Source organism: Macrobrachium nipponense, chromosome 4, assembly GCF_015104395.2.
Source record: "Macrobrachium nipponense isolate FS-2020 chromosome 4, ASM1510439v2, whole genome shotgun sequence".
In the NCBI taxonomy this organism is placed as follows: domain Eukaryota; kingdom Metazoa; phylum Arthropoda; class Malacostraca; order Decapoda; family Palaemonidae; genus Macrobrachium; species Macrobrachium nipponense.
In genome coordinates, this window is record NC_061100.1 from 144,902,659 (window position 1) to 144,930,031 (window position 27,373).

At 37.1% G+C, this 27,373-nt stretch overlaps 1 protein-coding gene across 2 annotated transcripts in view; it reads left to right on the top strand.

The window, feature by feature from the left end:
- The window catches only part of LOC135211251 (dihydrolipoyllysine-residue acetyltransferase component of pyruvate dehydrogenase complex-like), a 99,993-nt gene that overhangs the window by 61,198 nt on the left and 11,422 nt on the right, over positions 1-27,373 (top strand). Inside the window, exons 4-8 of one of the 2 annotated variants that reach the window (XM_064244543.1) lie at positions 7,113-7,388; positions 14,760-14,858; positions 22,406-22,513; positions 22,812-23,005; positions 23,412-23,574. In XM_064244543.1, coding sequence (XP_064100613.1) covers positions 7,113-7,388; positions 14,760-14,858; positions 22,406-22,513; positions 22,812-23,005; positions 23,412-23,574 — 840 coding nt within the window. The remainder of the gene's footprint in view (positions 1-7,112; positions 7,389-14,759; positions 14,859-22,405; positions 22,514-22,811; positions 23,006-23,411; positions 23,575-27,373) is intronic. The other variant, XM_064244544.1, reaches the window with a different exon arrangement.

The window sequence follows — 27,373 nt, forward strand, 5'->3', positions numbered from 1 at the left end:
CCATTTTCTAGCCCTTCAAGATTACTCAGCAAAGCCTGCTGGGCACCCTAGCCTCAATAGAATAATTCATGTCCTTGGGGAGTCTACATATGAGGAATCTCCAGCTCTTCCTAAAGATAACTGGAATGGGAAAAAATTTCTACTCATTTGTGTTCCAGGCAACATCTGAAATAAAGGAGGACCTGTCTTAGTGGAGATCAGAAGACAGATTATTAGAAGGGAAGTCCCTTATTCCTCTGAGCCCCAACCTTGTATTCTATTCAGACATGTACCAATCCAGGTTGGTGAGATCTCCTAGGAGACAACGGAGTATTTGAAAAAAATTGACTGATATCCATCAAGTGCTGTTGGAGTTTGCGGACTTGGCCCGCAACAAAGTAGTAACTGTCCACTTGGACAATAAACAGCCCTCTCTTACATCAACAAAAAGGGAGGGATGCATTTTTTCTCTCTGCGAAGTGGCAAGAGCCCTTCTGTTATGGACAGATCGGAAACACACCAGTTCATACAGGGGAAATTCAATATCCTGGCGGATGAATTAAGCTGCAAGAAGCAAAGTCTTCCTAAAGAGAGTTGTTTTTTAGCAGAAGTAGCTCCTTCTGATAGGGTTTCTGGACAACAACTACAGTCGAGTGCAAACCCTGTTTTATCAGAGCCGGAAATGCTTTATGTCAGGGGGAAGAATGGAACTCTCTGCCTGGCTAGAGTTTTTGGTATTTCCTAGAACCAGAAGCCCAAACCAGATTTAACCCAAGATATTATGGCAAGTACATATGCCTCTCATCCTCAGATTAGAACATCTTGCCATTTGCCCTAATGGTCTTTATCTTCTGAGACTCAGATTTAAGAGGAGCATTTGCCTCCTTTTAGCAAAGCTAATGACATTAGGTACAACCTCTACCACATTAGCTTTCAAGAGATATATATCTCATACGTCCATTTGGCATTCGACCTACTGGTAGTATGATCATTCATCATTTCTCATAGCGTAAGAGAGTTTTTTGAAAAGTGTTCAAATTTAGGCAGTATTGAAAATTTTAATTACTGGCATGGTATCGAGGAAGAAAGCATAGGAGTCCCACCTATTGTCCGAACCTTCACATGTAGTGAAGGATTGAAGTTTATGGAGCCAAGAGGGTACAGTGTGCTCAGAGCACCTGACACTTATAGTGGATGGGCTGTGAGTTTTACTTCAGTGTAGGTGACATAATAATCTGTTTTCGTTATGGTACTGTGCCCAGGGCAAGGGCAAATTATAGTCCTTGTGAGCAATTGGAATCATCCTTGCTACAAGGCTCCCCCTTAAGTAGAGGCGACCCGCGGCTTTACTGCCGCGCCACTAAAGGTTAAGTTGAGCACCAACCAGTGGCAGTCTCTAATGCAAGATCTGTTAACTAACAAAGAACAACAAGCATTGTTTCAATGCTAGCAGCTTATCTATTGCTAATTCATTGCATGACTTAATGTTTTAGAGTAGAGTATGTCCATTTATCCCACCTCCTGTCCACGTGGGAATCAGCTGTGTGATTACTGGGTAAGATGCATAATTAAAAATGCTGTTTTTATAATAAAACAAGGGTTTTAATTATACTTACCCAGTAATTACATGATCAGAGCCCTCCCTCCTCCCTGCTGATGGACATAAGCTTAAACGAAATGAGGCAATCGGCTGGGTTGTTCCTAACCTTCTCGCTGGGTGAGACTGGTGTCACCTACACATTTATTGGTGTTGCTATTGCAAAATTTGAATCTATACTGCTGCGAATAACAGAAACTATAGCTATTTAATTTATGGGTAAGTATAATTAAAACCTTGTTTTATAATAAAAGCATCATATTTGTGGGTTCTCCATTCTTATGATGTCATTGTTGTCATAAGCTGTCTTGGGTTTTAACACTTCCAACAATGCCTGTTTTTTCTTTTACCTATTTTTTGGCAAATTTACTGTAGTACTATACTCTGTTTTTTTCCATCTGTCCATCCGCCTGTGGTGTTTGCGCATGGTAACACTGTGTCCTGGGCTTTAAATAATATCTTATTTCGAATATTAACGGTGTAATTATTAAATTATTAAAACACTTTTCAGTTGCAAATGTACACCCAGATATCCTTTTATTTACCTAAAACTTGACATAGCGTAACTATTAAAGCCTGGGACACAGTGTTACCATGCGCAAACACCACAGGCGGATGGACAGATGGAAAAAAACAGAGTATAGGTACTTACAGCCAGCAGTTAAGAATAGCAAGCTGACCAGTCACAGTGTAACTCTGAAGTTTATCTTAGAGGTTGTGGGAGAACATGTTTGTATATAGTTTATATATATGCATATTCATGGTCATTTACATCCTTGAAATGTTTTGGCATGTCTCCCAAGGCAAATTTTTCCCCATTGTAGACCATGAGCATTTACCAGTCTACTGGTTAGCATCCATCATATATTATGGTTAAACTAAGTGATACACTTGTTTTAATTATGGAACTTACCCAGTAGTTATAGCTAAGAGTTTCACTCGCCAGCAGTTTTAATTATGGGACTTCCCCAGTAATTATATAGCTAAGAGTTTCACTCTCCCAGCAGTTAAATTCTGAAGAGCTTAGTTTGTTTCTGCCGGCTGATGGCTACAGACTGGTTGTCAGCTGCAGTTAATTCTGGAATTCTTGACTTCTTTTGTTTATCAGCATATGATGAAGTATTAATTGCAATGTTATTCAACTGCCAGGCGAGTGAAACTCAGCTATATAATTACTGAGTAAGTATGATTAAAACTATTTTATTGTTATAAAAATGTCATTTTTCACTTTTGCATGTAGCTTGCGGGATTACCATAAATCAGACTTTAATGGGCTGCTTACAACTTAAAGAGTTCTTTAGAGGTGTGTTTACTTTTACTCGTGTCATATGCCTTTTATTTTCATTCATTTGTTTGGTGTTGTTGAAGTACAAGCCTGAGTGTGGTGAGTTTGATGTTTGTGCTCTTTTAATATTTTATTTTATTTTTACAAACCTATTAATTTACCTGTCTTGCCCCAATTCCCTACACCTGTGGTAGCAAGGTCAGACGCACAACGTGACATTTTCAGTGAGAGAGAGCTTTGGAACCCAGATGTGCTTACTTGATCTGGTGGAAACCAGCTGTTTCTTATTCATTTTCTGTTTATCTGCAGTGTGTCTGGGAGCTGCTGCACAGGACAAAGCTACTAATCTGTAATGGGCTTGGGCCTGAATTATATTTAGTTTCAAAAATTGTATATTTATGTCTGTACATTACTTCCTGTTTAATGGCACATCAGACCTAGTATACTGTAATGAGTTATGATACTGTATACACTAAGTAAGTTTCAGGTTGTGTACGAATGGCTTTGCAGGGATTTGGAAAACTTGCCCTGCCCTAATTGCTGTGGGTATTTGAGTTTTTTTTCTTTACGAAGAATATTTGATGAAAGTCAAAGCTAATATGGGAATTAATAATCCAATTTCAAACCCTCTCTCCCCATTCTTGAAAACCAATGGAAAACTTGGAGATGCGTACAAACGGGTGATTTTGAAGCTAAACAAGTACAGGCTGTCCCTGTACTTGACTGAAACTTGGTGATTCATGGTGCTTATGGCGTCGATGACCGGTTAGCAGCGCCATAAGCACCATTATGCCGCCTCTTTTAGGTATGTTATGGCGCCTTATGGCACCGATAACCAGAACTATGCCTGTTATGGTGCCGTAAGTCGCCGATTTTACAGCGCTTGACGAGCGCCATAAAACCTGATTGCCAACAACCGAGTCCGAAGATAACTGGGGACTGCCTGTATATAGTGATATTGCCTACTTGAAATGCGACATCGTAAAGAGCCTACTTAATTTAGCAGCAAAGTCAGACGATTGATCTCTGGCTTCAGAATAGTACTAATGAGGTAGCCATTTAACATGAGACATTCAACTTATGATTGCCGTACACAGTCTCACTTTACCACAAGTGATGTACACCAATAAGAGAACCTGCCACTCGTAAAATTTGAATGGCAATACCCAGTATAGTCTTGACACTCGGATACTGATTTCATATCACAAAAACCTGAACACCTTTTATGGATCATAAAATCATAAATACCCATTGTGAGTCATTCATTTAGATATGCTCAATCTGTTCATGTTACACATTTAATTAAGATATTTTTACCATAGGCTGAACGTTCCTGAGTTTCTTAAAAGTTACTGGCTCTCAAAACCGACTTATCCATCTTGGTTGAAAACTATTCATTTCTGAACTCTGATTTCACATCTTACTTGAATAGCAATTTAATATTGAGATCCAAAAAGTGTACATCATATTTATATGAATAATACAGAAAATGTCTCCTCCCACCTAGAAGTCTTAATTTCACTAACTTTGTCTTGCAATGGTTTCAATTAATTTAAGAACAAATCCTTTGAGCAAGCTTAAAAAAATGTCACTGAATAGTTTTTAAATCAATTTATTAGCAACTTGCATAAAATAGAGAGTGTACATTGAAGGGACCTATATACATATTTATCATTTACATTTTTTTATCAGCATGTTATTTTTCCTCTTCTGTAATTGCTTTTACACACAGATTAAGTTTAGATCAGCTGAATTTTGTTAATAGGTATTGCCATCTGTTGAGGATTGTTTATCAGTGATGACTCTGGTCATGTGATGGTAATTGGATCACAGTTCTCACTTCTTTTATACATCATTAATTATATAATTTTTTAGAAGTATGTATTCAGTGTTTATAAAGATAGGTGGATGTTTGGCTGGTTAGATTAACATTGAAAGCTTTGAGATCACCACACAAAACCTTCATCTCCAACTCAGACCCCTTAGTGTATGGTATCTACAAACAAAGTACTCTGCTAACATTACATTAACATACTTTGCATAAACTTTGAACACCTTGAAATATTTTTATAATTTATGTACTACTTATAACATGAAGTTGTGAAGTTTACTCTTGGTAGGAGTTTTTAAGACTTTTTTTTTCAAAGTATGTTACCAATATTTTCTGGTTTCTTATCACCTTAGGTGTCATATTCACTAAGAGGGATATTACCTTGTTGTTACATTAGTATATGAAAATTTATTAGAAGTTGAGTGAAGGATTGTAATCATGCAGCCAGATATGCACACACCCATGTTACAAAGAGAGGATGTTCTCAATACGAGTTGGTTTCCTAATGTGAACTTATAATTTTTTCAATGTTACTTCCAATTACAATAATGAAAATGATCATAGATAGAAAACAGATTGTGAAGTGCAGGAAGAGAGGGAGATAGAGCACATTATTATTAAAAAACATCATGAAATTCAGGCAATGCATACACTTGTTGTATATGCTTAAGTACACACTCACACATACAAATATGATGCTAAGCCTTTTCATTAATAAAAGGCTTAGAAGATCACTGAGTTTACATTCTCAAGTCAAATAGGGCTGGCCAACATGAATACACAAACAATCATGCTAGATTTTATAAATTAGCGATATTGTCAAGATTGTATGATACTGTTCCGAATTATCTATTGAGAAGATAATTTTGAACAGTAGTGTACAATCTTGACAATGTCACTAATTTCTACATTCTGGCATGATTGTTTGTGTATTACATTTTCTGATGTGAATGTAAAACTAATGCCTTTTACATCAAGCATTGGTGATGATGATGATGAGTATAAAAAATCTAAAAAAATATAATTTGTTACATCTTTTTAAAGGAAAAAATGTTATTCTATTACATAAAAAATATAAAGCAAATGGTAAGTCAATGCTTTAGATTGATAAAATGTGTTTATGTACTGTGCTACAGTAGACCCTGGTGTTCACAGACTCGCATATTCATGGACTTTTTTATGGATCGTATAGGTATACCCATTATTCGTGGAAAATTTGCCTATTCACAGTATTTTTCATTGAGAAATATTCACAAATTAATATATTTTTATGTTTTCATGACTAAATGCACTTTTTGTCGTAAAACTATTAAAATAATCGGGTATAAGCATTTTTAGAGGGGTTTTAAGTATTCAGGGAATTTAGCTATTTCCAGGGGTGTGTGTGGTACCCACCCCCCTCGAATGTGGTGTGTCCACCGTATATCCACTAATAAGAGAGAGAAAAAGAGAGCTTTTAGATTACTAATATACAGTGGACCCCCGTATTCGCGTTCTCCGGATTCGCAGACTCACACATTCGCGGGTTTCTCTCGGGAACTTTTCCCAGCATTATTTGCGGAAAATTCGCACATTTGCGGTATTTTTCTATGAGAAATATCCACAAACTCCTGGGTTATTTTTACCAGTTTCATCATAAAATGCACTTTTTGTGATGAAACTATTACAAAAACTAAGTATGAACATTTTTAGTGGGTTTTTCTTGAGTTACAACTAACAAAATAGGCTGTTTTTAGCGTTTTTATAGGGGTTCCAAACATTCGTGGGTCCTAACTATTCACGGGAGGGGGGTGGTGTTCTGGTACACATCCCCCGCGAATACGGGGGGACCACTGTACATACCACATAACACACACAAACCTTACATGTGTTCCCCCACATACTAATCTAAACATACATGAAATTGATGTGCAGAAAAATAGCTGGAGGTTAGAAATTACCAGTGATATTAATATCCAGTAGTACTTAGTTACTGATGGAAATAGTACATACTCATTATTGTTATTCATTAGTACGTATAGCTTTCTCTGGTTTAGACTTGAACTGCTTAAAAAAAATTACTTGGCATTGTTATTTAAAAAAGATAACTTCTATGCATGAGAAATGGAAATTTACTGCATTAAAACAGGATTACAAGTTGCTTAGAGTCAGTCTATATATTTTTGCCATGTTGTCCCTCAACTCCAATAACCTGACAGCTGCTTCCTATTCAGACTTGAACGCCATAACTCCAGTTCTAATTCATGCTACACAGCTCTTCATCCTGAAAACTATGCTGTATATTGACAATCTCAAGTAGTAAAGGATTGTCCATCATTTATTGGTACTGAAGAAATCTTTTCCCTGATGCTTCAAGTTATTGCATGATCCTGTTTGATTTTCTTTTGAAATTGTTTTAACCTGAATGTTGTCAATTCCAGCTGATGTGCATCATTGTGAGTGATGAGAAAGATGTTGCAGCCTTCAAAGATTACCAACCAACAGAGGAGGCAGCTGCTCCTTCTGCACCATCTCCAGCAGCAGCTGCTCCACCACCACCACCACCTCCTCCCCCACCAGCTGCTCCCACACCTGTCGCAGCACCACCTCCTCCTCCCCCAGTAGCAGCCCCAGCACCAGCTGCAGCACCTGGTGGATTTGTCTTTGCATCACCCTATGCAAAGAAGTTAGCCAGCGAGCAGAATGTGGACCTGGCAGTAAGTCTCATAACTTTGTAGCTTTCTAGTTCTAGTTGATATGGTATTTTTTCTCAGTTTTTGTTTATTATAATTGCCTTTGTTTGGAATTTTATTGTCTATGTGATGAAGAAACCCTTTGATACTTTGTTTTTATTTATTTTTACTGTTTTTGTTTGGAATTTTACAGTTAAAGGGAGAAGCCCTTTGACAACACCTTCCTCCCTTGTTACTGTACTGTAATTAGCAGAGAGGAACTCTTGCAATTTTTTCATAGTTTTGGAAGGTGTTAATTATACAGCTATAGCAGTAAGAAACATCTTTGTCTGTTGCATGTGTTAATAGATAATTCCTTTCGTAAATCTAAATGAACTGGTAGAGTCCCTAATCGTCATAGCCCCAATGCAGTGCATTGTTAAGGGCCTCTGAAATTCTTCATTTTATGTCTTTCCTGTGCATCCAGTTCTACCTAGCTTTACACCATCTCCAACTTCCCATCTCATTGTCCTCATCCAAGTAAATTTGGATCTTCCAAATCTTCTAGTACCCTGAGGTGCCCAACTGACTGTATAATATACAGTTCTTCTTAGGTTACATGTCCAAGCCATTTCCATCTCCCATTCATTATTGTTCCAGCTGCATGATTTCCTGTGTAGTATGTCTCATCATCTTACAATTTGAATCTTTACTCCTTATAGCACTGTAGTATTATTTTGCGCCTTTGTGCTTAAGCTGTATTGTTTCTATTTTTCCTATATTTATCTCAGATTTCATTTCTCTAGTTGTACAAGGAATGTATTCCATTAAGAAAGATATTTTGAGACTGTGGTGTATTGCATCATCTCCATATTCTAAACCTATAAACTTTTCTAATGTTATTCCAAAGGATTTGAGTATGCATGGTTTATTAAGAGTTATTAACAGCTGATAAGGCTTGAGAGAGCACAGTAATTGATTATTTGCTGATGCCAGGAGTGTTAGCTGCGTTCTAAGCAGTTTTAGCTTTATAGTCCAAAAAGAATATTGGAAAACATGAGCCTTTTCATGAATATTCAAAATAGTAGCAATACACAAATCTAACCTCCTGTGATAAGTGAACAAGTATATTTAAGGGTGTGCTGATGCCATAAGACCCAGTTGTAAAGTAGATGAGCAAAGCTACCTCATGGTTGTAAAGATTTTATTCAAATTTATACTAGTATTTATAAAACAACTAATACTGAAAATACATGCATAAGGAAATCACAAAATTCTACCTCTAAGTTTGTGAATATCACAATTATGCAATTATTAAATTTATAATAAATGAAATATATATATAAAGTTTGTCAAAAATAGTTTTCCTTACCAGAGACCAATGAAAGTTCCATTGAAGTTTGTTCAGTGTTCTTCAAGGCATGTTCATTAGCTTTCTTGAAATGTAAGTTGTTCATACGTGGAACAAACCTTCAGTTTTAATAGTAGGATATATCTTCTGGTGCTAGCTGGAAATGGGTTAAAAACAATCAAAAATTGTAAATGCAAGGAATCTGTGGCATCTGGCATCCAGCACATAGTTGGGGTGGAGGCGAGTCAGAGACTGCATTTGAATCTAGTGACGCATCAGTCTTTCTTCAACCACCTTGGAGAGCGGACATTCATTGTTCTTCTTCCAAGCCAGTTTTTTACTTAAGCCTGTGTTCATGTTACTTGGACAGATGCAACTTGCAGTGAATGTGCTTCTAGGCCTATTCTTACTGCTTCATCATTAGCAGTTTTGTGCATTATGCTGCTCTGTCGCTCAAGGGATATACATATTGCCCCTTCAGGGAGAGAGGGTTCCAACTTCATCTTGTTTCTTTGTTAGCAAGTTTGCTATTTGAAATATTGTTTGGGATATATTGAAACATTTATGTTAAGGCTTTTAAATGTTTTATTTCTTCTTAAATAATATATTGACTGACTATTGCCGCTTAGTAGTAGGCTATAGTGTGGAGTTTTTTATTTCTCCTTATATCATTGTTCATATTTTGTTTGAATGACATAATTTCTGGGAACGTGGTAATGTTTTAGTTTTTCAGATTTTGTGTGGTTCGGGACACGAGACATGGGTTCATGTTGCAGACAAGGTTTATGTGCAAGGATTCATCTTACTAACATAGAAGTGTTAATCCATTGTGTTAATCCATTTCCTCAGCTCGAATTTGATGGTAGAAGTTCTCTGATTGCATTGATCCTGACTACTTGCTCAGGACCAGTCGGAATTTTCCATATTGCCTCTTTCCTGTTCTTTTGGGGAGGGGCCATGAGTCATACAGCTCACTCCCATCCCTCTATCCCTTACATATAAATATGTTTCTTTCCCTCCTTTCAGGATGGGATGTTTCTTCTCTTCTTGAGGGGGAAATCATATTATTTGTTTCTTTTGAGGCTCGACAGTTTTCAGCCGTGCTTCTTGCCTTGGAAGTCGGGCGGCAGTGGCATGTTCTGCTCAGATCTTGGGAGCCCCTCTGTATTCACTTCCCTCTGTCAGAATTGCCACTTCACTAATTTTTGGCATACTCGTTGGTGCTGTGATAAGAGTTTGGAACCCAGTCAGTCCTGACGGCAGTGTGTTCCTTTCAAGCTGTGGAGTCCTTCTATGCGGTGGCTTACAGAGCTTACGTCATCATGCAGGGGTACCAATTTTAACAAACAACTTCTCCGATGTGGCTTCACTGCTTCTGTGGTGTCTCATCTCCAGATGTTTCGTCATCCAATGATGTTTGCCTTGGTTCTCCTTTTTGTCATATGACATACAGTGAACCTCCTGTATCTGCGGATGCGGACTCACATATTCGCAGATTTCTCTCTCAAACATATACCTCCATTATTTGCAGAAAATTTGCCTGTTCACTGTATTTTTCTATGAGAAGCCTCCACAAATTCTGTGTTTTTTATCAATTTCATTATAAAATGCACTTTTGTGAAGAAAACTACAGGTAGTCCCCGGGTTACGATGGGTTCGGCTTATGACGTTCTGAGGTTAAGGCGCTTTTCAATTACTATATTCATCATAAATTATTTATAGGGTTACGACGCATGTTCCAGGGTTGTGACGCCTCCAACGCTCATATGGCAGAAGAAATATGACAAAAATTGCAAATAATCAATATTTGAAGTTTTTTTTTAATGAAAAATGCAATAAGAAAGCAGTTTACATAGTTTTCAATGCACCCAAAGCATTAAAAGTAAGGTTCTCTTAGGATTTTTTACGATGTTCTGACTTACAATGATTTTTGGAACCCTTGTTGTAACCTGGGGACTGCCTGTATTGAAAAAACCAGGTATCAGTATTTTAATAGGTTATCTTGAGTTTTAACTAACAAAATATGCAGTTTTAAGCATTTTTATTAAAGGGGTTTCAACTATTCGCGGATTCTAGCTATTCAAGGGGGGGCCTCTGGCACACATCCCCAGCGAACTTGTCTTTACAATTTTGTTTGAATATGATTAACCCACTCTGACTCCCAATGTTTTCTCTGTGTAAGAATAGTCTGCTGTGTGACATCACGGATGCGTTTGTGACATCATGGCAAGTTCTTATGATGTCATTGTTTCGCTTGACTGTGTTTCAAGAGAAGTGCAACCCATCTTCCGCTACCTTAGGTGTTGGAATTTCTTGATAAATTCTTTGCTTTTCTTCATGTCGGTTGCTGTAGGAGTTGAGTGAAGATCATCTTTGCCTTCTTCTATTGGTGTTCTCCCTCGTCAACAAGCTTGGGTTTGTTTTGTGTTGTGAGTTTCTATTCTAGATCCTGCAACTCAGAGCTCCAGGTGCATGATTTCCTAGAATTCGGCGAGTTGGAGAGCTAACCAGATTCTCTGATATTAGTTCCAGGATATTCCCGAACTAAAGGAATGCAATGAGGAAGCCTCCTCAACCCCATGACAAAAACTGGAACCTGAGAAAGAGGGAGGTACATTACACATAAAATCAGCCTGTGGCACTCCTGATACTTCCATCGACAAATCAATGGAAGAAAAGGAAGGAGACACAGGAACACGAGAATTAGCATCAAATGAAGGAGGAGCAGCTGAATCATCCCATAGAGTTGAAGAAAACCCCTCCCAAGAAGGAAGAGTTGAAACTCTACGATGCTCCCTCTTATTATGAAATAACTTCCACTGATCCTTAGGCCAGACACAACATTCCGTGCAAGGATTCGTCACAGTACAAAAATTAGCTTTCCACCTACTGTAGGTTGTATGTGGATCCGTAACCGAAGCTGCCAAAATTCTCAAGCATGGGAACCCTCAGACTCCTGGGCACATACTCTGGCAAGGTCGTGGAGACTCGAATGAAGCCATTACACAAGAACACACATACACAACACACATAAAAGAACAGAAAAGGGCAAAGCATAAGCGTCATGGGGTTATTTGCGGTCGCTGACCAGCTTTCACCTTGTACACACAGGCATTGCTAGATCTCACAGATTCCTTGCTTACAATCTCTGATTGTAATAACCGGTTACCAACTGCACTTGGAAAAATATCCTTTTAGTAAGACCTCAGGTTTGTTAGCTATGAAAAATACAAATTGATTTTAAAATATGTCATATTCTCACGGTTCATGGTGACAGATTTGCCTCCTTTTCTGTTCCTTATGGCTTGGAGTTTGTTATCAGCAATCTTCAAGAGTTTCTGCTTTGACCTGTCAAAGCACTATATTGTAATGTGAAGGGCTCGTCACCTAGAGCTTAGGTATTGTTGACTTTTATGTTAACACAAGCCAGGCCAAGAGGTGTCTTTTCATTTAACTACACAAGATGATTAGGCAAGCCTACTCCTCATCGTCAAGTTCTGTCTCCAATTTATCTGTCATAGGATTTTGAATGCTGTTTCCTGACTGCATCAAACCACTTTTGCTTTCTTCTACCTGAAGGTGGTTGTTCAACATGTGTAACTCATCCATTGTCCATGACGGGATAGTTTGTATCTTGCCTAAGATGATTGAGTGGAGTTGGGAATGAGTGAGATGGCTGGTCTCTTTTCTTTCCCTTTTCTCCTTTCTTCATATCTACGGGCGGTTTGAAGAATAGACAAATCATGCGCTGGAACTGGCTTGAAGCAGGTGAGCATTGCAGCCATACTGTTACAGCACTTTTTATGTTCCTTACAACGTACAAATCTGCTTCTCAGTAGCTTCAACTCTCTCCAGTAAGGGAGTGAGGAGTGGTGACAAACCCATTTCTTGTGGCTAACATGGGTTGTTGCTTGAACAGATATAGTCTTTTTCACTTTTGTATATGCAATGAGTGTAATTGTTTCATTGTATTTAAACCCAGTGGACTGAGTGTTAGATATCCACATATCTATCATCTCAAAGGCTTAGGTCCTCTTTTTCAGAATTCTCATTTCTAAGAAGAATGATCAAGTGTGCCAAACTTCCAGTCGGTTCAGGATTCTCATACCTCCCTCCTAGTGTGAGTCTATTCTACTGTTAAGACTGAAGGTTTGTTCTGCATATGAACAAATAAAATTTTTTTAATTAATTTGTATTTTTCATAGCTTACAAACCTGAGGTCTTAACATTGACTCCCCACCTCTAGCCGGGCCTCTTATGTTTCATGCTGGGTTGGAAGAAAGACTGATGTGTCACTGGATTCAAGCGTAGTCTCTGACCAGCTTCCACTTTAACTACGTATCGTATGCCAGATGCCACGGATTTCTTGCATTCACAATTTTTATTTATTGTTTTAACCGGTTTCCAGCTGGCGCCACAAGATTTAACCTACTGTTAAGACCTCAGGTTTGTTAGCTATGAAAAATAAAAATTAATTAAAAGTTTGCCATTTTTTTGAGAAAACTAAGAATTTTTTTCTTTTTTTTTGCTTATTGTATAATAGCTATGAAACTTTTGATAGGTAGAAAATGTGCTCTGTGCTTAGTTTCCTCTTGGGTGATGGACATTTGTGACATATCAATGGAGACTTGCTTTTTGTTTTGATTTCTTTTGTTTTTTCAATTATCATTGGGCTTATAGTTTTTATTTAGTTTTTTTACAATACATCTCTGCTTTGCTCCTAAAAGGTCAGGTGTGACATGACTCAAAAAGCACATCTTGTCACTACATTGTTGTCATATGTTTATGTAATTTTTTTTTGTGAATAGACACCCTGTAAAGGTATCCTGAGGAAGTAAAATATATTTACTCTATTTTACCATATGTCAAAAAATAAAATGACTTGTAAATTATTTCACTTATGATAACATAAATTTTGCATACCTGAATGGTTATGAGGAAGATTGCTATTCATTTGCATACGTCTGTTGTATCTGTATGTAACATGTTGATTTGCATATCGTTGTTATTTTACTAAGGATGGGTAAGGGTGAGGAGGGACTAGATGCAAGGAATAGAAATAAATGGAGAAAGTTGACTCGAGCTGCTGACCCTGCTATATAGTGGAACTAATATTAACTAATACTAAGGCCAAAAGAAGAAGTTATTTTACTGTAGAAATAAATCAAGACACAAAACTGTAAAAATAAGTCAGAAAAAAAAAAATGTTATGCAAATTGTTTGGCCCAGTACATGAGTGCTGAGAGGAAAAGAAATTTTGAGTGACTTACTGTGAGCTTTCATTTTCCTTGATGCTTACACTAGAGAAAACAAGAGATATTTTAGTGGGTAATGCAAGCATTTTGAACTAAACAGGATTGGAAAATTATTTACAAGTTTTACAATAATTCGTCACTCACTGGGCAATAAAAGCGCTGAAGAAAGTTGTCCATAAACCTGTCTAAAAAAATTTTTGAGCAATAACACTTCAGTTTATGTTTATTTAAACAACAAACAGTCCAAAGCTGTCAATAACTCAATGTTGATCATTCCTTAAAATTTGAAGATTGGTACACCCTTTGAAATTGATGATTGTTATTGTAGAAAGATATATATCACAAAACTGTCATAATGCAGTTCATTAGTAATTTTAAGTTTGTTTCCCCAAATTTATCACATAAGTATCATAAATATAATGTTATTAATGCCTTGTTCCAGAACTTTAAAATAGTGAATCATATACCTATCGATATACAGGTCAAATGCTATGTAACCTTTGTATAATGCTCTCATCTTTAGATTGATGTGCCTCAGATTGTCTGAGTTCTGTACACATCTCAACAAAAACCCTGTAATCAACTTTGTTATAAAAACCCATTGATGCTCTCTGTTAATATTTTAGTGAATGAGGATTATGGACACAACTGCTGAATTCAAAAGTTGCATGAATATAATTAAGTTTGAGACTTTTTTTAGTGTGAAGATTTTGCCATAATAGTAAAACTATTTCATTAAAAAGTTTTAACCTTGCTGAGATCACTCAAGTGTTACTTTGAGCTCAAACTCTTCAATTTCTCACTCCCCAGGCCATAGCTCAAGCCTCTGGTATTGGTCACAGTGCTACTGATTGGCTACGGGGCTCTGATGTTGAAAAGTTTGCAGCTCAGGTTGCTGCTGCACCACAGGTATTTACAGTGATTATTTTCTCTTATAATTTTTGTTTTCACCATAACTAGAATGTAAATCCTGTAATTCTCCACTGCATAAATATCTTAATAAGAAGTTGAGGTAATAGACTAGACTTTAAGTCACAGTTCAAGCTAAGTATGTATTGAAAAAGAAACCCACAAAATCACTGTGTAACGTGTTTACTTCTAAGTATTTACATTTAATTTTACTCCACACTTGAGTACTTTCAGGCCCTATCTGTGGCCCATTTTTAAGAGATAGGGCCTGAAAGTACTCGAGTGTGGAGTAAAATTAAATGTAAATACTTAGAAGTAAACAAGTTACACAGTGATTTTGTGGGTTTCTTTTTCAATCTTCAGAAGAAAACTGAAAGAAGTTTTTGTTTGGTTTAAGTATGTATTGCTATCAGTAGAGGGAATCCTTAATTCTTTCAGAGACTTTATTGTATGTTTGAATACCCATTAGGAATACAGTATGTGCTAGTGAGATTTTTTTTTATGAAATACCTTCATCTTATCCATCAGGTAAAGTTAATACAAGATCTCCTCTTAACCCTTAAACGTCGACGAAAATTGTCTGTTGGGTGCTGAATTGACGTATGAAACGTCAACGCAAAAATGTTAGCCGTTACAGAGTTTTATATATGAAAATGTGCGCAATTTCATGTAGAATACATCTAAAAACAACCCATGGTTGTAGCTTTTATCAGTTTTGAAATATTTTCATATAAATAACGATAAGTGCCAAAAATTTAAACCTTCGGTCAACTTTCACTCCTACCATAATGGTTGAAAAATGCAATTGTAAGCTAAAACTCTTATATTCTAGTAATATTCAATCATTTACCTTCATTTTGCAACAGATTGGAAGTCTCTAGCACAATATTTCAATTTATGGTGACTTTATGAAAAAAAATTTTTCCTTACGTCCGCGCTGTAACTCTTCCGAAAAAATCATAAATTTTTTCTCCGATTGTCATAATGTTTGCACCATTTTATATTAGCCGTTACATAAAGTTTCATATATGGAAATGTGTGCAATTTCATGTAGAATACAATTAAAAACAACCCATGGTTGTAGCTTTTATCAGTTTTGAAATTTCATATAAATAAGTGCCAAAATATCAACCTTCGGTCAACTTTGACTCGACCGAAATGGTCGAAAACACAATTGTAAGCTAAAACTCTTACATTCTAGTAATATTCAATCATTTACCTTTATTTTGCAACATATTGGAAATCTCTAGCACAATATTTCAATTTATGGTGAATTTATGAAAAAAACTTTTTCTTTACGTCCGCTTGGTAACTCTTCCGAAAAAATCAGAAATTTTTCGTCTGATTGTCGTATCTTTGCACCGTTTTATATTAGCCGTTACATGAAGTTTTATATATGAAAATGTGCACAATTTCATGCAGAATACAACAAAAACAACCCATGGTTGTAGCTTTTATTAGTTTTGAAATATTTTCATATAAATAACAATAAATAGAAAAAATTTGACCTTCAGTCAACTTTCACTCAATCGAAATAATAAAAAAACGCAATTGTAAGCTAAAACTATTACATTCTTGTAATATTAAATCATTTAACTTTATTTTGCAACAAATTGGAAGTCTCTAGCACAATATTTCGATTTATGGTGAATTTATGAAAAAAACTTTTTCCTTACGTGCCCGCGGTAACTCTGAAAAAATCAGAAATTTTTTTGTCCGATTGTCGTAATGTGTTTGCACCGTTTTACATAGCTGTTACATAAAGTTTTATATATGAAGATGTGCGCAATTTCATGTAGAATACAACTAAAAACAACCCTTGGTTATAGCTTTTATCAGTTTTGAAATATTTTCATATAAATAACGATAAATAGACAAAATTCAACCTTCGGTCAACTTTAACTCGACCGAAATGGTTGAAAACTGCAATTGTAAGCTACAACATTTACGGTCTAGTAATATTCAATCAATTACCTTCATTTTGCAACAAACAGGACGTCTCTAGGACAATATTTCGATTTATGGTGAATTTTTGAAAACAACTTTTTTTTTACATCTGCGACTTACGAATTCATGCATCATATTGTGATAATATTTTCTCTGTTGCTTTGATCGTTTTATAATTTGTTATATACCAAAATCATTGCAATTTAGTGTACAATACAACGAAAAAATAATTAGCTCATTAGCTTTAACCGTTTTGCTCACAGTGCGATTAGTATACAATTATATATGAAATTTATTTTGCGCTGTCATATATTCCAATATTTATATATGATAATGATATTTTTTTCATTTCTGATGGTTGCATACTAAACTTCAGGCAATGACAAAAAAGGAGCCAAAAATGAACTCTTAATCTTGAAAATTAAGCATGCTGTGATTTTTAAAAAAAAACTTTTTTCCACTTCGGCGCTCACTCGCGAATGCTGCCAGCATATGGGAGACACTTTTGGAAATACCGGCTCGGCGTTTAAGGGTTAACTGCTTTTCCCTTACCAGTACCTACCTTTACTAACACTTTTTCAGTGCATCAGGAAACACAGGTAACCAAAAAAATCAGGTAAAACCATAAACTGCCGATTACTCAAGATCAGGTGCTAGGCAGATACACAATGCTCTGCATTTGGCCTTGCTTAATGGGAATTTTGCATGTGCTGCTTGGCATATTTATGGTAAGAGAGTAAGGAGAGTGGTAATAATCACATGGCTTGGATGTGAGGGAGGATGATTCGCAATCCAAGTCCCTTCAGTCCTGTGGCGATTCATTCTATGAAAGTATGTATACTGAAATTTAGCAATGCCTAGTCTGCCGTAGCAGTTGTATGTCATATGTTGTGTTAGGGGTTTGGGGGTCTTGTGTTTGGTGCACTGCCACATGCTAACTGGCTGGAAAAGATCTATGCTACGAACTCAGCATACTTAATGGCGCATCACCTTAACCCGGACGTCATTCATCTAAAGCCAGGATTGACTTTGGAGCAGGTGAGGTTGGTGGTTCCATCCTTGTCTCCACAGGATGCCTCAGCGTTGGAGTCCATGGCACCCTCCATGTTGCAAACAGTTTCTTGGCTGGAATTCTGGTCGGCAGTCATTGCCAAGATAGCTTCTGCCAAGTCCCCAGAGTGGTTGGTGAGTGCTTCCTCTCTTACCAGTTTGTTGCAGTCCGGGGGCAAGGCGTTCTTGTATGTTGTTCATCTCGGTGTTAATTTATAGGCTAACCTTCTCCTGATTAGAAGAGACGCGGCTTTATCCAGGATGGAAAGATCAGTTGACCCTGAGTCCTTGCTGGCGTTGAAGAATGGAGATCTTTTGGAATCACAATTTCTTTTCCCTCAGACTGAGCTGGAGGATGCGATAGGCTGACACTGAGGACATTAGTGCACCAGGCTGTGTCTGAGTCAGAGTCTCTTCCTCGGAGATGTCCGCTCCTTCTCCTCCCCCTGCCCAGCAGCAGTCACGAAGGTCGTCACCTGGTAGGCCGTCAAGGAGTTCGGTTTCGGCAGGGCCTCCCCGTTCATCCCAGCCTAGGTCAGAGGACCAATGTCCCTTTTACTCCCGTTCCTTTTAAGCCGAGAAGGGGCCCCAGGGGCAGAGGTAAAGGGGGTCGTCGGTAGGTTAGGCGCCTCTCCTTCTCATGTGCCATAGGTGGGGGTTGCCTGGCGGGCCATTGGGTCAAGTGGCAGAGTTATGGGGCAGAGAAGTGGGTAGTAGATGTGATGTCCTTCAGGTGGGGTATGTACTGCCATTCGACTTCTCTCCCCCCACTCTCGGAAAGCCGCTGTTCAGGAGGGTGTATCCTCCAGATTCTCTGAAGTTCTTAGCTCTCCAGGAGGAAGTGCAGAAGATGCTGGACAGGGATGCGGTAGAGGGAGTGGTGCGTCCGTCTCCAGGGTTTTACAGTCACATCTTCTTTGTGCCCAAGGCGTCGGGAGGTTGGAGACCTATGATCGACGTATCCACCTTGAATCACTTCATCAGGAAGACGAGGTTCAAGATGGAGACCCTGCATTTAGTGTTGGCCACTGTGAGGGAAGGTGACTTCATGCTGTTGATAGACTTGAGGGACGCATACTTCCAGATCCCTATTCATCCGACGTCCAGGAAGTTCCTTCGCTTCTCTCTCGGAGACAAGGTCTTCGAGTTCAAAGTCCTGTGCTTTGGCCTGACCACAGCCCCTCAAGTGTTCACAAGGGTCTTCTCTCTCGTCTCAAATTGGGCCCATGCTCAGGGGATCCGTTTACGGTACCTAGACGATTGGTTGGTCCTGGCAGGTTCCAGGGAGAAGCTGCTGCAGGGCAGAGATCGTCTGCTTCGGTTTTGTCTGGAACTGGGCATCGTGGTCAACCAGGAAAAGTCAAACCTCGTACCCAGTTAAAGGATTCTTTACCTGGCCATTGTCATCGATACGGTGGTTGCAAGAGTTTTCCCATCGGATCAGAGGTTGAAGAAGTTGCAAGAAGTGGCGCGCGACTTCCTGTTGGAACCATATCAGTCAGCTCATCAGCGGCAGGTTCTTCTGGGAGTTTTGTCTTCCCTGGAGAAGCTGGTCCCTCATGGGGCGTCTTCATCTTCAGTCTCTACAATGGAGGCTGGGGGAATTCCTCTATCTCTGGAAGTGAGAGAAGACCATCATAGGTGGTTGGACGACCGAAATCTTTTGAAGGGTATTCCTCTGCGTTCTCTCCCTCCGGACTTCCTTCTGTTTTCAGTCGCCTCCCTCGCAGGTTGGGGGGCTCATTTAGGCGGCCTCATTGCCTCAGGCATTTGGAGTTTGGAGGACAAACGGCAGCATATCAACATCTTGGGGTTGAAGGCAGAGTTTCTGGGTCTGAAGGAGTTTCGGGAGAAAGTAGAGGTTCACCAGTGGGCGGTCAGCAATTCGGTAGAGCTCTCAGCCAGGTATATCCCAGGCAAACGGAATGTTGTTGCAGACAAACTCAGTCGTCGGGATCAGACCCTAGGCACAGAATGGGCCCTTCTTCAGGTAGTAGCAGACAAGGTCTTCCAGGTTTGTGGGAGACCAATGCTGGACCTTTTTGCGACCTGGTTCAACAGGTAACTGGAGATATTCTGTTTTGTGGTTCCAAATCCTTTAGCTCAGTGGAGGATGCGTTCCAACATCCCTGGGACAACCTGGAGGTGTATGCCTTCCCTCCGTTTTGTTTGATCCATCAAGTCCTGAACAGGCTGATGAGTTCGCAGGGTCTCAGGATGACATTGGTAGCCCCTCTGTGAACTCAGGTGGAATGGTTTCCAGATCTGCTTCCGCTGTTGTTGGAGGTTCCGAGGGCAATTCCCCTTTGGCGGCATTTCCTATGTCAGCCGCATACAGAAAGGTTCCACCAATAAGTAGAATCCCTGTTTCTTTACGGTTGGAGGCTATCAAGTATCTCCTCTGAGCGAGAGGCTTCTCTCAGAGAACAGCAGGGCATACTTCCAGCAGTCTCAGAAGGTCTACCTCTGCAGTTTACTATTATTGGTGTCATAAACGGGGTTTTTCTCTACTCAGAACCTCTATTCAGCACATAGCAGACTTTTTAACCTTCCTCAGAGATGAGAAACGTTGGTCCGTTTCTGCCATTAGTGGCTACAGGGCAGCCCTGAGTTTAGTGTTACACCTTAGAGGTATTGACATCTCCTCATCCTGGGAACTTTCCTTGCTAGTTAGGGGTTTGAGCAATCCAGTTTTCCTAGGGAGTTCAAGCCTCCTACTTGGAATGTTTCCTTGGTTCTGAGAAGTTTCACTAACGGTCCATATGAGCCTTTGCATCTCATCTCACAGGAACTTGATGCTCAAGACGGTTTTCCTCTTGGCCTTGTCATCTTCAAAGAGAGTGGGGGAGCTGCACAGTCTGAACTATGATGTGAAGCACACCAGGGGTTGGGGTTCAGTGTCCTTCAAATTTTTCCCGGAATTTGTGGCCAAGACCCAGTTCCCTCTGTGCACGATGATAGGTTCACCTCCTTTTCCATTCCACCACTCAATGACTTTGTGGGCGGTGATTATCAAGAGCTTTTGTTGTGTCCTGTCAGGGCTCTGCATTGCTATCTTAAAAGGACACAGCACCTTAGACCAGGCTGCTGCAGGCTTTATGTTAGCATGGGACGTACAAAGAAAGAGGTGTCGAAGAATACTATCTCTTTTTGGATACAGGAAGCCATCAGACAGGCATACTTGACTCTTGATGATTCTGCCACCATGTCTGTGCAGGCTAGAGTACATGACGTTAGGGGTATTGGTCCCTCTCTGGCTTTCAAAAAGAACTTGGCTGTAAAAAGAGTGCTGAGCACTGGTATTTGGTTACGCCAGTCCACGTTCACCTCTTTCCATCTATGGACATGTTTTCCCTGGGTCCTGTGGTGGCTGCCCAACAGATTGTATAACTCATCATTGCCCTTAACGAGCACATTTGTACCTTACCTAAGATGATTGTGTGGATGAGAGAATGAGTGAGTTGGCTGCTGGTTTCTTTCTTTCTCTTGTACCTTTCCTTCTTCCTTCGGGCGGGTTGAGGAATAGACACGTCATTCGCTGGACTGGTCTGATACAGGTGAGTAAGGTAGTCATACTGATAGTTTGGTCACTTGGCATGCAAATAACCAACCCTCTATTCGGTAGTATATGTTCCGCTTCTTGGCAAGGGGGAATAGGGAGTGGTAACAAACCCTGGTGCGTTGGTTTGCTGTTGGACAGTCAAAATTTCTCTTTAGTTCCCTATGCACGCTCAGTGTCTTAGTGGTTAGATATCAATGTATCTAGCTTCTCAAAAGGCATCAGTCCCTCTCAGTCTGGAGTTGGACTGGTGGGTAGGCCCCCAGCCGGTTTAGGATATCTGTACCTCCCGTCAAGTATAAGTCTACCCTGTTGTTAAGACCGAAGGTTTGTTTGCACATGAACAAATGACAAATTATCTAAGACAATATGTATTTTTCATAGCTACAAACCTGAGGTCTTAACATTGTACTGCCCACCTCTAGCCACCCCTCTGTCTTGCTAAGGCATTCTGAGTTGGGAAAGACTGACGCTGTGGTGTGGCTGCGTGGTCCTTGACCACTTTTCACCCAATATACGCACGCGTTACCAGATCTCACAAGACATCTTGCTTTCATCTGCAATTCAACCGGATCCAGCTAGGCGCTAGAAATATTCTATTGTTAAGACCTCAGGTTTGTAGCTATGAAAAATACAAATTGTCTAAGAAAATGTCATATTAACTTATGGTATATATGTAGTACTTGTGGTCTGTCACTTACTGACCGAGTCCATGACAAATAACCATATGAAATATTTTATATACATGTATAGCATTGTCATGTTGGTCATTGTTCTTAATTCAAAAGTTTTTTCTATTTGCACAGGGTATTCATATTTCTTAAAATATCCTATTACAACACTGTTTTGGCATTAGATTACATGTTTTGAAAATTATACTTCAGTTGAAGATTTTTGGTATGATGAATCGTGTAGTTAATGTTATGTAGCTATCATAAGAAGTAAGGTTTCAGAAATTAATTTTGGTTATTTTTTCTGCAATTTTTCTTAGGTTGCTGCTGCTCCTACGCCTGCCCCTGTACCTGGTGCCACATACACAGATATCCCAATATCCAACATCCGTAATGTTATTGCCAAACGACTCTGCCAGTCAAAACAGGTGAGACTGGCGATGTTACTGTCAAATTATTGTACAGTTTTCTTAATTACTGAGTTTTGTCAGTTATTTAGTTACATTTTTTGGTCATAAAGATTATCTTTAAACTATACATTTTAGTTTTCTTAGTAATCAAAAGGATACCTTTGTTGAACTGTATTATGTATTTAATTTTGTTAACAAATTTCCAGCAGTGTAATATTTTGAAGCAATTGTACTTGTACTGTACTTTTAATTCTCCACTCATCTGTAAGCACTTCCTTGAGTTACATTACTATGTATGATGACATCTTTTTTTCAGACAATTCCTCATTACTACCTAAGTATAGACGTATGTATGGATGAAGTAGCCCAGTTAAGGCAGGAATTCAATAAACTCTTAGAAAAGGAAGGTGTCAAAATATCCTTCAACGATTTTATAATCAAAGCTTCTGCGTTAGCATGCAAGAAAGTTCCTGAGGCAAATTCCTCTTGGCTCGACACCGTCATTAGGAGGTAAGTTTGTAAATTATTTAAAAATCCCCATGTATGTACTTGGTTTTAATCAGAAACTTATGCTCACTTGGTGTGGATATTATGTTTTAAAAATGGTCAAACATCAAAATTTTGTGAAATGTTTAAAGTAAGATATTGTATTACAACATAAATGTATTTATTTTTACATTCCTTAATGATCTTAATTGTAATTAGCCTCATAAACATCTTTTAAGATCTCTTCCTGAAGCACCTTCAGGCTATGTCAGTGAGTGGAATTGCATGAGTGTACAACTGTATGAAATGAAATACATTTCATCGTTAAAGAAATTTTGTTTCATAATAATCATCTTTTACATGTTAAAAGATGCCCTGTTTACCATTTAGGTACAATGCTGTTATTCATTTCTTCCTGTTTATCCTTCAGCTATAATAATGTTGACGTCAGTGTTGCTGTCAGCACTGATAGAGGTCTTATCACCCCAATTGTATTTAAAGCTGAACAGAAAGGCTTGGCAACCATTGCAACTGATGTAAAGGCCTTAGCAGCAAAAGCAAGAGAAGGAAAGCTTCAGCCACATGAATTCCAGGTATTTGACAATTTTTCAAGGGTCTCTTTGATTAATGAGGATCAATGCATCCAGTAACTACTATGCATTCCAGAGGCCATGACATAGTGTTTTACAAAAACAACTTTTAAACCAACTTATGGATTTCCATATCACTGAAGCACAAAGTGCTTCAAACTTTTTCCTCATTTTTAGAAGTATTGCACATTGCCATATGTGTTTCATTAACTTTTTACTTAAGGAAATAAGGTTAAAGTGCTTAATCATCTAACCATCCACAAAAGTGGTGACATGTATCAGTGATGTCAGTATAGCCTGTCCTCTACCATATACTTTTTCAAATGTGTGTCACACATATGTATAGTTGACCCCTTGTATTTGTGAAGGATGCGTACCACAACACCTTGTGAATAGTTAACAGCCCCCTCTAAAAATGCTTATAACTACCTATCTTGAAAGTTCAAATACCAATGTATACCTTAAACTAGCATCCTACATCTAGTATACCTTAAACTATTATCCTGTTGCTGTATTAATCTTTGAAAAGATATTATTAATATCATATCAAAGTCATCCTAAATACTATTTTACCTTTGAAAATATATATGTAAGTATTTCTAACCCTTCCAGCCAATAACAGAGAGAGAAAGAGTATATATTTCTATGAACCACTCTCCCTTTATATCTTATCTATCCATCTATCTCTCATTCTACAAGTATCCTTTGTCAAGAGAGAGAGGGAGATTTTTCATTATCCTTCGTAGCAGTATTTTATTTGACCACAAAAGGGACAATGTATTTGACCATGAATGGGCAACATTTTCCACCCTTTGTGGTCAATATGTCAAGATAATTAACAGTTACAGTACAACCCGGCCCCTGCTCCGAAGCTTTGAAGAAGACAGAATTGATCTGTATTCTTGTAAAATTTTACATAATTTACTATAAAAGTGCATAAATGTTGTAATTATACATGGAAAATATGAAAAAATAGATAACAAAGTAACCACATTTATCTATAAAACTACAGTATACAAACAAAAAGACATATATGTTATATATGCATAAAAACTTAATCTGAGAGAGAAGAGAAAAGAGAGAGAGAGAGAGAGATGAGAGAAAAGATAGAGAGAGAGAGAGAGAGAGAGAGAGAGAGAGAGAGAGAGAGAGTGAGAGTGAGAGGAGAGAGAGAGAGAGAGAGAGACTTCAGCCAGGTGCTAACCCTTTCATCAGTATGTCAAGATGAATGACAGTTATGCCTTCATCCCTCCCTCTAAGTTATAGACAGGAAAAGGTCAGGGAAAGGAATTTATTGAACTAAAATGTTGCTAATTCACTATGTTTTCTTTAATGAAATGATATTTTGTTGTGTTTCCATTAATATTGATATTTGAAAATTACTATATAATATATATAATATATATATATATATATATATATATATATATATATATATATATATATATATATATATATATATATATATATATATATATATATATATATATATATATATATATATATACACACACAGTGGTCCCCCCGTATTCACGGGGGATGCGTACCAGACCCCCCCGTTGAATAGTTAGAACCCGCGAATGTTTTGGAAGCCCTATGAAAATGCTAAAAACAGCATATTTTGTTAGTTAAAACTCAAGAAAAAACCACTAAAAAATTTCATACTTGGTTTTTTAATAGTTTTATAACACAAAGTGCATTTTATGATGAAATTCATAAAAAAAAACCAGGAATTTGTGGATATTTATCATAGAAAAATATCGCGAATGCCGCGAATTTTCGGACCCGAATAATGCAGGGAAAACGTTCCCCAGAGAAATCCGCGAATGTGTGAGTCCGCGAATCTGGAGAACGCGAATACGGGGGGTCACTGTATATATATCTATATATCTATATATCTCTATATATCTATATGTATATATATATATATATATATATATACTATATATATATATATATATAATATATTATATATTATATATATATATCTCTCTATATATCGATATCTATAGATATAATAAATATATATAATATATATTTATATATTATATATATAATTATATATATATATATATATATATATATATAATAATATATATATATAATACGATATTATATATATATATATATTATATGTATATATATAATTTATATATATATATATATATATAACTATTATATATATTACTATATATTATAATTATAATTTATATATATAATTATATAATCATTATATATATCTAATATATATATCTATATATATATACATATATAAAATAATATATATAGATAGTATATATATATCTTTATATATTATATATAGTATATACAATATATAGTATATATATATATATAGTATATATCATATATATATCTATATATATATATATATATATACTATTCATATATATATATATATATATATATCGATATAGATATTATATATATAATATATATATATATATATATATATATATATATATATATATATATGATATATCTATACTATATATATATATATATATATATATATATATTATATATATATATATATATATATATATCTATATATATATATACAGTAGTACCTCGAGATACGAAAGGCTCTACTTACGAAAAACTCGAGATACGAAAGCCAATGCGAAAAATTTTACTGCTCTACATGCGCAAGGTTTAAGATACGAAAGGTTGTTGCTGTAAAGTCCCGAGATTCGCCCGGACCAGCAAGAACAATTTTAAAACTCCCGCGCCGCCAACTGAGTAAACTCGCCACCATCCTCCCGCTCTTCCATGGTTCCTGATGCTAGTCACCCCATAAGGTCCCTGCTCTCCTATTGGTCAGCATCTACCCCTTGTGCTTTAAGTATTCCTATTTGGTAAAAAAAAAAAAAAAAAAAAAGGGAGGCTGTAAATTGAAAAACTTATTCATGCAATACATTTAATAAAAAAAAAAACATTAGGTAAGAATAGAATAAAGATAGAATGAATAGGTTATACTGTTTGGTAGTTTCAGTAGTTGAAGAGAGATAATGAAAATTTATGGCTTACTGTGTAAAGTGATTGCTTGTCGATTGTTCGATACTCGTAACGTTGCTGGATGTAAACAGACGTTTGGAAGCTTTTTTTTTGTTTGTTTATTATAGTTAATGGTTACTTCTAATAATTTATTTGAAATGAGTAACATGCAATACATTTAATAAAAAAATTGTGAGTTACATATCATAAAATATTAAAATAAATCAGAACCTGCCAACAATTATATTACGTATTTTTTAGAATTCTTCTTCTGTTTTATTATTATGTTACGTATACTTATGTTTCATTAGAGCTGTCAGTAACTCGGTATCTCCATTAGGTAAAGATAGAATAAACGAATAGAAATGAAATGGTTATTAATAACGTTTGGTAGTTTCATTAGTTGAGAGAGATACTAAAGACAATTTATGGCTTACTGTGTACTAGGAAAAATGATTGCTTGGCGCTCGTTCGATACTCGTAAGACGGGTAAGAGCTGAATGTAAACAATCTATTGGAAGGTTTGTTTTTTGTTTGTTTGTGTATTATAGTTAATGATTATTAATAATTATTTGAAATGAGTACATACTGATTATTTATACATTTTATTGGCATATTCTAAGCTTTTAGCTCTTAGGTTTATATGTCGGAATCATAGACTAGGCTACAGTAGCAACCGCTAACATAGGCTAGCTTATTGCTAAGGGACATATGCTAAAGTCCTAATATATGCAGTAAAAATGGGGTTGAGCATTACATGCAGTTGAATATTACTCAAGTATGATAC